This window comes from Anomaloglossus baeobatrachus, chromosome 7 (genome assembly GCF_048569485.1).
Source record: "Anomaloglossus baeobatrachus isolate aAnoBae1 chromosome 7, aAnoBae1.hap1, whole genome shotgun sequence".
NCBI lineage: Eukaryota > Metazoa > Chordata > Amphibia > Anura > Aromobatidae > Anomaloglossus > Anomaloglossus baeobatrachus.
The window spans coordinates 26600151-26614400 of record NC_134359.1 but is presented as its reverse complement, the minus strand read 5'-3'; the positions used below and the strand labels follow the sequence as shown (position 1 = coordinate 26614400).

The 14250-nt window shown below is 42.8% G+C and overlaps 1 protein-coding gene across 5 annotated transcripts in view; it reads left to right on the top strand.

Moving 5' to 3' along the window:
• LRP1B (LDL receptor related protein 1B) overlaps positions 1–14250 on the top strand; it is a 2012817-nt gene that overhangs the window by 1310476 nt on the left and 688091 nt on the right. For all 5 annotated transcript variants that reach the window (XM_075317168.1, XM_075317164.1, XM_075317167.1 and 2 more), the window contains exon 27: positions 2235–2479. In XM_075317168.1, coding sequence (XP_075173283.1) covers positions 2235–2479 — 245 coding nt within the window. The remainder of the gene's footprint in view (positions 1–2234; positions 2480–14250) is intronic.

The window sequence follows — 14250 nt, the reverse complement described above, 5'->3', positions numbered from 1 at the left end:
TTGGGCTTACAATGGGGAGCAAAATACAGGAATACTGGTGGATGTGTTAGAAATGGGTCTTCAGCCTCAAGATGAAATGAAGGTTGCAAAAAATGAGAAGAGTTGTCCAAAGTTGTCAAAATAAGATGCTTTTTTTAAAGGGAACCTGTCAGGTGCAATATGGGCTGAGAACCACGAGCAGTTCTGGGTCCATATTGCCAATCCCTGCCTAACTGTCCCTGTATCTAGTAGAATAGATAAAGAGAACTTTAAAAAAATTATTTCTAAAGATTCTTCATGCTAATGAGCACAGGGACTAGTCACAAGAGTGTTATTTCCCTAGGCTAGTTGGCCCCCTTAGCATGTAAGCATGCTCCAGGGGGCGCACTAACATGCTAATGAATACACAGAGACAGGATTGTCGCGCTCACCTCTACTGCCACTGCGCCCAATTCTGGATTTTCGCTCAGTGGACATGATCTCTAGACTACTGGTCATGCACACTATAAAGCCAGGTGTACGTGTCCCGGCTTCAAACTGAGATAGAGTGCATGACTAGTGTTAAGCGAGTAGTTGACTATTCATACTCACTGTGCTGTTAGCGAGTACTGTCCGCTACTCGCATATTCGTCACGAATAGCAGGCGCAGTGTAAGTCAATGGGAAATACTCGCTAAGCAGCGAGTAACCCAAAAGCCGTACTGATTGTGCGAGAAGCGAATAGTACGGCTTTCAGGTTACTCACTACTTAGCGAGTACTCCAAATGAGAAGCACCCTGCTTTTGGCAGGAACCCACCGGGAACAGGATAGTGACAAGAGTAGGAAGCTTCATGAGCACAGCAAAGTCTGTAGCCAGGTAACCGAATTGTCCCAACCTGAGTTTTTTCAAGCCAAATCCTAGAATCCTCGGCGGTACGCCTGCACAATATAGTCCAGTTTCTGATCACCTAACCGGCGTCAAAGTGCCTAGGCTGGGTAAAGAACCTCCAACCTGGACTGAAACCAATAGATTGAAGCCATGTAGCAAAAGAACTCCGTGGTGAGTCAAGCAGTACTTTTTTATATCTCCAGGGCACTCATCCCAGGGTATTGGGGTCATACCAGATTGCTGGAATAAGGCTGTGCTCCTATTGGGTGGCATTCCAATCTGCGTTGGTAATTCCCCTGTATAATTCTCCTCTGAGTGAGGTAGACAGAGAGGCTGAGGGAATTTTTCATGTTAGCAATACACAACCTTTGGCAATGGAAGGCTCTAATGAGTTCGGCAGAAAACAATGACTTAACAAACACAAGTTACCACACATAAGGGACCCATGTCTGGCCAAATTAACAAGATTAACCCATGACAGACATTGAACAGGGCTGTGTCTTCACAACATGTATGACACTATTGTCCTTATCTTACAACCTAATCTTCACTGCTTTGCTGCTGACACACAATATAGGGTACTTTACACACTGCGATATCGATACCGATATTGCTAGCGAGCGTACCCGCCCCCGACAACATCTCTAACACCCGTCACACGGACTTACCTTACCTGAGACGTCGCTCTGGCCGGAGATCCGCCTCCTTTCTAAGGGGGCGGTTCGTGCGGCGTCACAGCGACGTCACACGGCAGCCGTCCAATAGAAGTGGAGGGGCGGAGATGAGCGGGACGTAACATCCCGCCCACCTCCTTCCTTACGCATTGCCGGTGGACGCAGGTAAGGAGATGTTCGTCCTTTCTGCAGTGTCACACATAGCGATGTGTGCTGCCGCAGGAACGACGAACAACATCGTACCCGCAGCAGCAACGATATTAAGGAAATGAACGACGTGTCAACGACCAATGATTTTTCACGTTTTTGCTCTCATTGATCGTCGCTCCTTGGTGTCACACGCTGCAATGTTGCTATCGGCGCCGGATGTGCATCACTAACGACGTGACCCCGACGATATATCGTTAGCGATGTCGCAGCGTGTAAAGCACCCTTATCTGTACAGTTTGATCAGTGTTTATGGCTTTCTCTCCATATATCTGTGGCAAAGAATTCCCCATGTTTAGCTTAAATTTGCTCAAAGCTGATAAATGTCTTTTTAATCTTTAATATAAAATTATAATTGTCAAATCAAATCAATATTTTGAGTCTTAATTTGATTTACTCCAATGCGCATGTAACATATTATTTCTAACTTAGGTTTAACATTGTTCCTTTTCCCTTTTATTAATAGGAGAAGTCTATTTGATGATATTTTGTATTTTTGTAAACAGGTCAGATGCTATATATTCTGCTCTCTATGATGGAACCTCCATGAGGGAGATTTTGCGGGGTCATGAATACCTTTCCCACCCTTTTGCCGTTTCGCTGTATGGCAGTGATGTTTACTGGACGGACTGGAGAACTAATACTTTGTCTAAGGCGAATAAATGGACCGGTCACAATGTAAGCGTCATACAAAAGACCAGCGCGCAGCCGTTTGATATACAAATTTATCATCCAAGTCGTCAGCCTCAAGGTAAGGTTATATGATATATATATATGATATATCTAATCTATTACAAGCTATATCTCATGAAAAAAAATAAAAAAATAAGAAACATCACTGAGTAAAAGAGCATAAGACCACATTAGAAGGCTGTTGCCAAACAATGGTTCAGCCAGTCATTCATCCGGAAGTCATCTCAGTTGGTTCTTCCATACGCATTTTCATTCACCCGAGCACTCCTGTGTTCTCTATGAGAAAGCCGCTGCCAGACATGTCTGGCAGCAGCTTATCTCCATGAAACAATATGACTGGCAGCTCAAAATTGGAAATGCTGAATCAATTCTTCCTCAGCACTAAATTTTCTTGGGTCCTCATACAAATTATACTGTCAGCCAAACTCGACAATATTGGTGGATTTGGCAAACACAGGTGTAATGTGCAATTAATGAACAGCTCTGGCACTAAGTATATCTTATGTGTCCACTGCCGCAGATAGACATCCCTGACCACCACAGGGTTAATATACCAAGTAAAAATGTAATCACGCTATTGCTCAAGGGGACAGGTTTAATAACCCACCAGGCAATTGCAAAGTCAATTTGACAAATGCCTTAAAGAGATTGTTCACTACTCTGCAATAGTGGCCACATCTCTGTAAAACTGATAGGGAAGGCTTTTTGTAAATACTTTGTTCAGCCTCTGAGCAGCGCTATTGCGGTCCGCTCATCCCCATTGCGTGACCCCCCCCTGGCTCCATGACCTCTTAGATCTGGTGATGTCATGTCGATTTCCAATTGACCCGACATCACCGAGGCCAGTCCCAGCCTTCCTGAGTGACTGGGCTGTGGGTGGCATTTTACCGCTCGTCACAGCCCAACATGTTGCACGTTCTCGCCGCTGCAGAGTGCCGTAGCAGGAGCGATGCTGGGCTGTGACGCTGGCTGTAATGAGCGGCGAAACACTGCCCACAGCCCAGTCACTCAAGAAGACTAGTGCTGGCCCCGGTGATGTCACGTCAACTGGAAATTGATGTGACACCACCGGATCTCAAAGATCATGGAGCCTGGGGGTCACATCATAGGGATGGGGATGGGGATGGTGCTGCTCAGAGGCAAAATTGGCTGAACAAGGTATTCAAATCTCTATAGAAAAGAGTAAAAAGTCCATATCAAAAATGACCATTTCCACTGGGCTTTTCCTTTTTAAGTTTAATTCTGCACAGTAATGATTATAATAACAGCATGTCAAGTAGCTGAATATTTGGGTTGTATACTCTTGAACCTAAGCGTCACAGCCCAGCATCTCCCTGTTCTCTCCTTCACTGCAAAGTGCCACATTCAGGAGCGATGCTGGGCTGTGACGCTGGGCTGACGTTGGGCTGTGACGCTGGGCTGTGACGCTGGGCTGACGTTGGGCTGTGACACTGGGCTGTGACGAGCGGTGAAACTCCACCTACAGCTCAGTCACTCAGAAAGACTGGGGCTGGCTGCAGTGATGTCAGGTCAACTGGAAGTTGACGTGACATCAACGGACATCAGAGGTCGTGGAGCCAGGGGTCATGCGATGGGGATGAGTGGACCACAATAGCACCGCTCACAGGCACTATAGCCAACACAAGATATTTAAGAGAAACCTTGTTTCTCAACATTATATCGATATGGCTTGGAAAAAAAGTAGTGAACCACATCTTCAAGTCCTCTTCTTCTCTGAAGAGGCAATTCGCATATCTGCCAAGCTAACTTATATTTCCCTGGAAGTGGCCACTGCACAGATTGGCTTTGGTACCAAATACAGTACTGGCATTTTGGGGTTTGATGTTTTTTCCATGCCCAAAGTAACATTTTGTTACAGAAATGCTGTAACTATCCTGTATTATTCTGATTCATTTTTAGACCCATTGAACCTGTCATGTTTGTATTACGCATCAACTTAAATATGATTCATAATCAAAATCTTACTTCATAATACCAACTTCACCAAAGAAAAGCTTAGAAAAACTTTGACTGTGCAAGCAGAGATTTATTACATTTGGTGGCAGCGCATTTTCTTTTTAATTTTTCCTCCTGCATTCTGAAATAATCTTCCGGAGCCTAAGCTTGTGTATTTATATTCCCTCTAATTATACGTTTTTAAGCTGACACTTTGTGAAGCCAAAGATTTTGGGTTATTAAAGCAGACAGTTTGGATTATACACTTATTTTGTCTACCTGCCATTAATTCACTTTATACTTCTATTTTTGTGTCAAATACACAATATTCAACATGGAGCAACACAAGCTCATTTTTATAGATGCATTAACCACTTTGGAGCTGAGTCGCTTTATTGTTTTGTCAAATAATTTGATGTCTGTAGAAAAATGCATTCTTTAATTAATGACGCCTGCAAGATTAACTACGCTCGAAATATGATAAAATATATATGGTTTTGTCTTATGCTTGAAATTATTTTATGTTAGTTTGTGTGATTCTAGAATGGAAAAAAGGTTACAACTACGGGGTTAATTGCCCACATATATATATTTTTTACCATTGTTTCCTCTTTTGTTATCATAATAAATGTGAAAAGAAAGCTAGGCACTTGTATGTTCTACTGTTAATAAATGTCATTTTAATAGACAATGCACGCATATTCACAGCGACGTGTTTATTCAGACTCCAGACCTTCATCAAACAATCAGATTGCAAAAGGATAATAATGTAGCTGTTGCTGTTCTGCCTTCAAAGCAATATTATTTTTCCTATGCAATTCTATTGTCTGATGAAGGTCCAATTTTTGGATAAAAACATCACAAACAATATTTGTGTATTGCCTAATAATTAAATCATAAATGTAGCACTGGAAGTGGAAGCCATAAATTCTATTTTTCATTCATTGTTATAGCAAAAGAAAAATCAATTTTAATCATATATTTTCATGGGCAATGAAGGCATACGGTTTGACCCCATAGCAGTCCCCTTTTTTCCAATAACTGATGATTTTCACAATCACACAAATGTTCATGAAATTCTTTCAGATATGAGGCTTTAATTAATAAACATATACCATATTTTTCGTTTTATAAGACTCACTGGATTATAAGACGCGCCTCAAATTTATAGAAGGGAAAATAGGGAAAAATATTTTTTAATTTTAAAGTGAGGGTCTGTCTTATAATCCTAGGGTGTCTTATAATATCTTACCAGGGGGGATCGGTGGTGGTGGAGTGGTTCAGAAAGGTCACAGGAAACAGGGTCGGCGATGCTGCGGTCTCGGAGGAGGGGGTGTCACGGCTCAGGAGGTTCAGTGGATGGAGGGCTGGCGATGCTACGGGCTCAGGGATGTCACAGCGGCAGGCACCATTGATTTGCTAGTGGACTGCGGGCTCCACTGAATCATCTGCGGTTGGCGAGATTGACTTCAACAAAATGGCCGCGTAGGCTTCGCATGCGTAGATAGGACTCTGCGGCTATTTTCTTGAAGTCCTACATGTCATTTGCACATGCGGTGCCTCAGCGGACTCTTTCTTGAAATCCATATTGTCAACTGTGGGTGCTTCGATGGAGCCAGCAGCCCGCTGTCAGATCAATGGCGCCCACTGCATTGCTGACCCGTCATCCTGAGACCCTCCTGAGCCGCTTCACTTCAGTAACAGCCCCTCTCCAAGCCCTCAGTATTGCTGCTCCTGCCTCCTGTGAACCTGATCCACTACCGCCGCTCCAGTAAACCATATCTGGATTATAAGATGCACTTCCATTTTACCCCCAGTTTTGGGGGGAAAAAGTGTGTCTTATAGTCCAGAAAATTTGAGTAGATTGAATTTATATGGTGCATTGGGTTCCAAACATTCCCAGGCAGTAAAACCTAAAATCAGTTACAAACAGCACAGTGAGAACCGAACTAATATCTAAATACATTTACAGACTGCAGCTATCATGTAATCAACATGGGTCAACATGGCTGTGGAGACAATATGCGTTTATAATAGAAAAAGTACAACACATGCACTTATACTGGCATCGCAGTAAAAATTACCAGAAATAGTAATAATAACAATAATAATAATATATTCTGATCATTTTCAGTGCTATGCCAGCTCCCAAAGTTATATCTGATAAACATTTTTTTTTTTATTATTATTATTATTATTATTATTATAATAGTAAAAATAATATTTAACAGATATAATTCTGGGAGCTCACATAGCACCGAAAATGACCAGAATATATTTATTATTATTATTATTATTATTATTATTATTATTAGTAGTAGTAGTAGTAGTAGTAGTAGTAGTAGTAGTAGTAGTAATAATAATAATAATAATAATAATAATAATAATAGTAAAAATAATATTTAACAGATATAATTCTGGGAGCGCACCGAAAATGACCAGAATATATTATTATTATTATTATTATTATTATTATTATTAGTAGTAGTAGTAGTAGTAGTAGTAGTAGTAGTAGTAATAATAATAATAATAATAATAATAATAATAATAATAGTAAAAATAATGTTTAACAGATATAATTCTGGGAGCTCGCATAGCACCGAAAATGACCAGAATATAGTAGTAGTAGTAGTAGTACTAGTAGTAGTAGTAGTAGGTTGTTGTTGTTGTTGTTATTGTTATTGTTATTATTATTATTATAATACAAATAATAATAATGTATAGTAGATATCACTTTGTGTGCAGGTTATTTTTTAGTAGCCAACTGTTTTGTGTTACTTCTTTCAATGATATTGAAGCTTTAAAATAAGTTACTTATTTTAGGTTTAGTGGCTCTTTAAATATCCGCTCTCGCTTTCGTAACTGAATGCAGAATTTTTCCTTCAGTGCATATTCTATTTTATATTTGCTGTATGCCCATAAACTGATTTCCTAATGCTAAAAAATAACTTTTGTGACTGAGAGTAATTTCACACTCCAGCTTAGGAAAATAGAGCAATTTAAAGCAATTGGACGTATGCACAGAATATTGCGGTGTAGATTCGGGGCTTTTGTTTGCACTGTGCTGTGTGAGATTCATATGTGACATTTGAAAATAGCAGGACTGACATGTTGGAGGCAATTCAAGTTCTATATTATATCGGTATGGTTTCATGGTTGATACATTATTTTAAGTATATCTTCACATAATCTCCTGCAGGAAAATACAGCACTAAATGTATCCATTGAGACAGTAGATCTATGTTTGGTCAATATTTACTTTTTGTTTTGCTGATTGAAAGTTCTGAAAGCTCCTGGACTCAAATAAATCTGTAAGAGGTCCCCACTTCCCTCCTTTAATGTGTCATTTATGACACTAGTCTTAAAGGGAACCTGTCACCAGATTTTTACCTATTAAACTAAGGGGTACTTTACACGTTGCGACATCGCAAGCCGATGCTTGCGATGCCGAGCGCGATAGTCCCCGCCCCCGTCGCAGCAGTGATGTCTTGTGATAGCTGCCATAGCGAACATTATCGCTACGCCAGCTTCTCATGCACTCACCTGCCCTGCGACGTCGCTCTGGCCGGCGAACCGCCTCCTTCCTAAGGGGGCGGGTCATGCGGCGTCACAGCAACGTCACACGGCAGGCGGCCAATAGGAGCGGAGGGGCGGAGATGAGCGGGACGTAAACATCCCGCCCACCTCTTTCCTTCCGCATTGCAGCCGCGACGCAGGTAGGAAAAGTTCCTCGCTCCAGCGGCTTCACACACAGCGATGTGTGCTGCCTGCTGGAACGAGGAACAACATCGTACCGTCGCCGCACCGGCATTATGGAAATGTCGGACCCTGCACCGATGGTACGATAACGACGCTTTTGCGCTCGTTCATTGTATCAAAAAGGCTTTACACACTACGATATCGACAGCGACGCCGGATGAGCGTCACTTTGGATTTGACCCCACCGACATCGCACTTGCGATGTCGTAGTGTGTAAAGTACCACTAAAAGTCTCACCTTCTGCAGCTCCTGGGCTGCATTCTATGAAGGTGCACCTTGGCCCTGACTCCCCTTCCAGACCCCAAAAACAACTTTATAAATCTTGGCCGTTAGGTATGCAAGATACAGGTATACAATTACCTGTGTTGGCCAGATGGGCGGGCTCATTTTCTGCTCCGTTCCCCCCTCCTGCCGCTGATTACCATCCTCCTTTCTTGATTGACGGGATGTCGCCGTCATCCTCCTCGTCACATTTTCAAATTTCGCGCTTGTACAGCTAGGTCTGCTCGCGCAGGTGCAGTTCGCTCTGCCATATTACGGGCAGAGCAGAAAACATAGCTGCCCTCGTTTGCGCTGGTGAGCCAAATGCGCAGGCGTGAGATTATGGGCGGGTACGAGCATGGCGCTGGTGATGTCTGATCTGCTGCATACTGCTTATAATTGTACTCAATAACTAATCTGTGCATAATAATATGTTAAGCTCCCTCTAGTGGTGGACTTGAGCAGTTGAAATGTTATTATACAATTCTATGGCCCCAGTACACCACTAGAGGGAGCTTACTGCTCATATGTTAAAATAAATAAATAATATGTATACAGTAAGATTCTAAGCTCCCTCTAGTGGTGTTCTTTGTCAGTTAAAATGTTGTCATGTAAGTCTATGGCAAGAACAAGGATTACAATATATTATTTAAAAAAAATGATACAGCATCAACAAATTTCAGTTTCTAAATAAATACTGTGGAATAAACCACACAACTTTGGCTACACATCACTATTAGCATCTAAGTGGTGGTTTGGTTGCGGATAAACTTGGCAGCTAAAATCTGAAATTTATATTTTGTGTTGGTGGCTATATTATTGTATATTTTTGAGTCTTTGCCATGCAGTGTTTATGATGAATGTTAAATATAGTTTAAGTTACTATATTGTGCACAAAGTCATTATGTGACTTTATATTGCATCATTAGAGATATAGCAATGCAGTCACTAGGTCTACTAATCTTCAAATCCATGGTGTACTGTCATGGTAGTCTCTCTGCATATAGCGACCTGTGACAGGTTCAGGGGCTGAGTCTCATTCTGTTTGGAGATTCTTTATATTAAAGGTGTTTTTTTTTTCCTTTGTTGCTGAATGGGTTAATTTAATTTTTGTTGCTAGCTCCTTTCCTACAGTCCATGTCAGGTACAGCTGCTTAATTATCACACCTCTCACCTTTTAAGTAGTGGCTTTACCTAGCAACCTTTTTCTGTTGATAGAATTCAATCTATTCTGGCCATCTTGGTGGAAGGAGCTGCTGGGGTACTATCCTATACCTATCCATCTGCTGCTTTGAAGTCTTTCTGCAGTCATGGATTTTGGTGTTCATATCCTTTTGTTGATCCCCTTTTTGTCTTTCCTCCCCTTCCGGGTTTATAAGTGCAGCAGTGGGACTAGTGTCTCTCACCTACCATCTCACTAGCCAGGGGGTGTTTGCAGGGCTAGTGAGGCCAACCTTTGTTAACTTTTCCCCCAGTTTTCCGTTTGTGGTAATTTTTGTAGTGTCAGACGCCTGTAGGTATGAACACCAGTGTCATACGGTCCATTTAGACTTTTTTAACTCCGAGCGTGACATGTACAATGATTAATTAAAAACCTTGGAAAAGTCCAATGAATATCTCAATTTATTCTAATGAATGGTTTATTTTGAAAATAATTTTGCCTATTTCTATTCACTTTTTCTTTAGTCTATGCCGAAAGACCTGTATTATGTATCATCTTACTATTACGCAGTGGTCTACTCTAGTGGCTTTTGTAATATTATCCCCAGTTGAGTCATTGTATCTTGTAATTACTCTTGGCTCTAATGTTCATTGCATATACCAAAGGAAAATATATTGTGGATTTGGCTTGGAAAATCCTCACTTCTAAGCGAGATTTAATAATTAAACTCCCATTTATTGACAATAAAAATAACATTTATATCTTGCTAAAATACCGTCCAGAGTTCTGTCTGGGGAACGCAATCCAAAGGAAGATGAAATGCAGAAATAAAACCGCAGTCTCCTCGGTCAGGGTTGCGTTACAAGGCTCCCGTAGACCTATTTTTCTCGAAATGAAACCTCTGGAATCTTTGGTCAGGGCAAAGAAGCAAATGCAATTTTTAAACTAAACTCTTCGTAATCTGATGGATGTTTTTGGTTTGCATTTCCTTTCGAGAAGTTAGTGCTTGGATTTTATGCATGGAGAACTTTGTAGCGCGCAGATGGGTAGAAGTTAAAAAGAAGCATTTAGCTATGTTGCCCTTCACTGCATGGTTTATTGTTGCATAGCAAATAATGTTAAGTAAGGTCATGGTGGCACAGCAAGCCGCAGAAGACTCTGCCAAGAATCAACTTGCATATTTCTTCTTACTTCCCAATTTTGAAGAGTCTGCACATTTATGAAAATCTTCCAAACAGAAGCTGTCCTCTTGGATAAAAAAACCTCTATGGATGCACCTAAAAATATAACTCATATCTATGTCTATTTGTATATATACAGTCATGAGCAAAAGTCTTGGCACCCTTGAAATTGTTTAAGAAAATGAAGTATTTTCCAAAGAAAATTATTGCAATTACACATTTTGTTATACACATGTTTATTTCCTGTACCACTCATGACCAGTGTAGAGGCTGAGTGGGAGTAGTGGACCCACTTGACCACAGGGGAAACCCGGGCTTACCCTTTAGTAGGAGGGGCTTAACTAAGCACATCGGGGAAGTATTCTTAGGGCAGTGACCGGAACTGTGGCAACTGACCCCCAGGACAGGAGACAGACTCAGGTGCATTTACAGGTATCAGCAGCTAGAGTAAGGATGACTGAGGCAGACATACGGGTACAGACAGATAAGGTGGGTATGGCAGGGACAGAAAGGTATGGAATGTCAGGGACAGGTGATAGACAGGGTTAATGGGACAGGAGCAACTAGCTAGCAGACTGAAGACTGACCAGCTGAGCATGTTGCGCAGGTACCTTTCCTAATGGGAGGGTGCCTTAAATACATAGTGACTCTCAGCCATAGGCTGAGAAGCATTTCTTAGAAATGGTGCATCGGTCCTTTAAGAAGAAGGCCAATGTGTGTGTGTGTGTGTGTCTTAGGTGCACTCCCGGGAATCCTATGCGACATGTAGAGAGCCTAGGAGGGGAAGGAGGCAGGAGAGCATGTGGGAGGCCTCCCAGCAGCAGCAGGGAAGAATGGGACCCAACCGTGGCAGTGAGAAAGTCAGGCTCCCTGCAGGGACACCGGCAGTATGTTTTCTTTGTGTATATTAGAACAAAACAAAAAAACTAAGATAAAAGGCAAATTTGACATAACTTCACACAAAGCTCCAAAAATGGCTGGACAAAATTGTTGACCCCCTCAACTTAATATTTGGTTGCACACCCTTTGCAATAAATAATAGCTATCAATCGCTTCCTATAACCATCAAGAAGTTTCTTACACCTCTCAACAGGAATTTTGAATTGGGATTTAGGGGTACTTTGCACGTTGCAACATCGCTACTGCGATATCGACGGGGTCAAATCGAAAGTGACGTATATCCGTTGCCGGTAACGACGTCACAACGTGTAAAGCCTAGATGCCCCGATAAACGATCGCAAAAGCGTCGAAAATCGGTGATCTGTGTAGCGTCGATCATTTTTATAATGTTGCACCAATAGGAGATACGATGTTGTTCCTCGTTCCTGCGGCAGCACACATCGCTGTGTATGAAGCTGCAGGAGCGAGGAACATCTCCTTACCTGTCTCCACTGGCTATGCGGAAAAAAGGAGGTGGGCGGGATGTTTACATCTCGCTCATCTCTGCCCCTCCGCTTCTATTGGTCGCCTGCCGTGTGATGTCGCTGTGACGCCACACAACCCGCCCCCTTAGGAAGGAGGCAGGTCGCCGGCCAGAGCGACGTCACAGGGCAGGAAAGTGCGTGTGAAGCTGCCGTAGCGATAATATTCGCTACGGCAGCTATCACAAGATATCGCATGTGCGACGGGGGTGGGTACTATCGCGTTCAGCATTGACATCCGATGCTAGCGATGTCGCAACGTGCAAAGTACCCCTTAGACTCGGTGCTGCCACTTCAGAACTCTCCAGCGCTTTGTTTCCATCCATTTTTGGAAGCTTCTTGAAATATGTAAGGGGTCATTGTCCTTCTGGAAGACCCATGACTCAGGATGAAAACCCAGCTTTCTGACACTGGGCACTAGATTGTGACGCAAAAACATTTGGTAATCTTCAAACTAATGATGCCTTGCACACTGTTAAGGCAAGAAGTGCCAGAGGCAGGAAAAGAACACCAAAACATCTTTGAACCTCCACCATATTTGACTGTAGGTACTGTGTTCTTTTCTTTGTAGGACTCATTTCATTTTTGGCAAATAGTAGAATTATGTACTTTACTAAAAAGCCAATCTTGGTGCCCCTGTGTAAGAACAGTATATCGGCAATTTGGAGTTAAATAACTCATCAAAACGCACAATTCCGCTTGTTTTGGAGATAGAAATGGGCACCGTTATCTGTTAGAGCGCTGTGCGGCCTCACAGGTTGCACCAATGATATGTGTGCCGCTGATCTTAGTCTCATCTGTCTGCAAGACGTTTTCCCAGAAGGATGTTTGCTTACCATATCTAGAGGGGACATTTTTGCTTTTTCTTTCTTGAACACTCGCTCAGTGAGACTGGATGGACGCATCTATGAAATGCAATTTTAAAGTCACAGTTTCTCAATTGGATTTCTGTCTGGACTGTGACTGGGCCGTTCACACACATGACTATTAGTGATGAGCGAGTATGCTTGTTACTACTCGGTACTCGCACGATTATCACTGTACTCGGGCTACTTGGCGGGGACCGAGTAATCTCGCGATAGTCGTGCTGTACTCGTGGTCTTCATCCCTGCATGTTGGCGCTCTTTTGAGAGCCAGCACTCATGCAGGGATTGGCTGGCAGACCACTGCAATGCCACAGCCCTGTTAGTTGTGGAATTGCAGTGATTGGCCGGCCTGCACAGCGTGACCGAGCCTTTATACCGGCGGGCGTGCTGTGCTCTGCACACAGCCATCCAGACAGTCAGTGCAGGGAGAGTGTTGCTGCTTCAGGGAAAGGTTTGCGGCCCTTTATAGTTATTTCCGTAGCAGGGCTGCAAACAGTGTGACCAGAAGTCCTTCTCAGGACTATTGTAGTTGTATACAGGCAGGCAGGGTATAGCCAGGTCAGAGTACAGGAAAAAACAGTCCAGATAGTGTCAGACTTCTCAGTAATTGTCGCTCCTAAAAACCTGTTAGGTTCTTAGTGCGTCCGTGCTTGCATTTAAAAACCGCACGTGTGTGCCTGTCGGTGGCAGCGTACAGGTGCACTTGTGTGCGTTTTGCACAAACTTGGATATAACGCACAAGTCTAGTGAATAATACACGTCAGTCAGCAGTGTCTGATAGTGTCAAACTTCTCAGTAATTGTCGCTCCTAAAAACCTGTTAGGTTCTTAGTGCGTCCGTGCTTGCATTTAAAAACCGCACGTGTGTGCCTGTCGGTGGCAGCGTACAGGTGCACTTGTGTGCGTTTTGCACAAACTTGGATATAACGCACAAGTCTAGTGAATACACGTCAGCACAGCATTGCAAAATGCGCAAGGGCGTTGGCAACGAACAAGGAAGTGGACGTGATGGTGGTGCAGGCAGAGGCCGAGGTCGTGGGCAAGCTCTAATTTCGCCACAACAAAGGGCTACATCTACTCGCTCGCACGTCCTGTCCCAAATTCTTGGGGACCGCAGCAGTACACCGCTCTTGAACCAAGACCAGTGTCAACAGGTTGTTAGTTGGATAGCGGATAATGCTTCCAGTCAGATTGGCACCACCTCAAACACTCTGTCTTCCACAC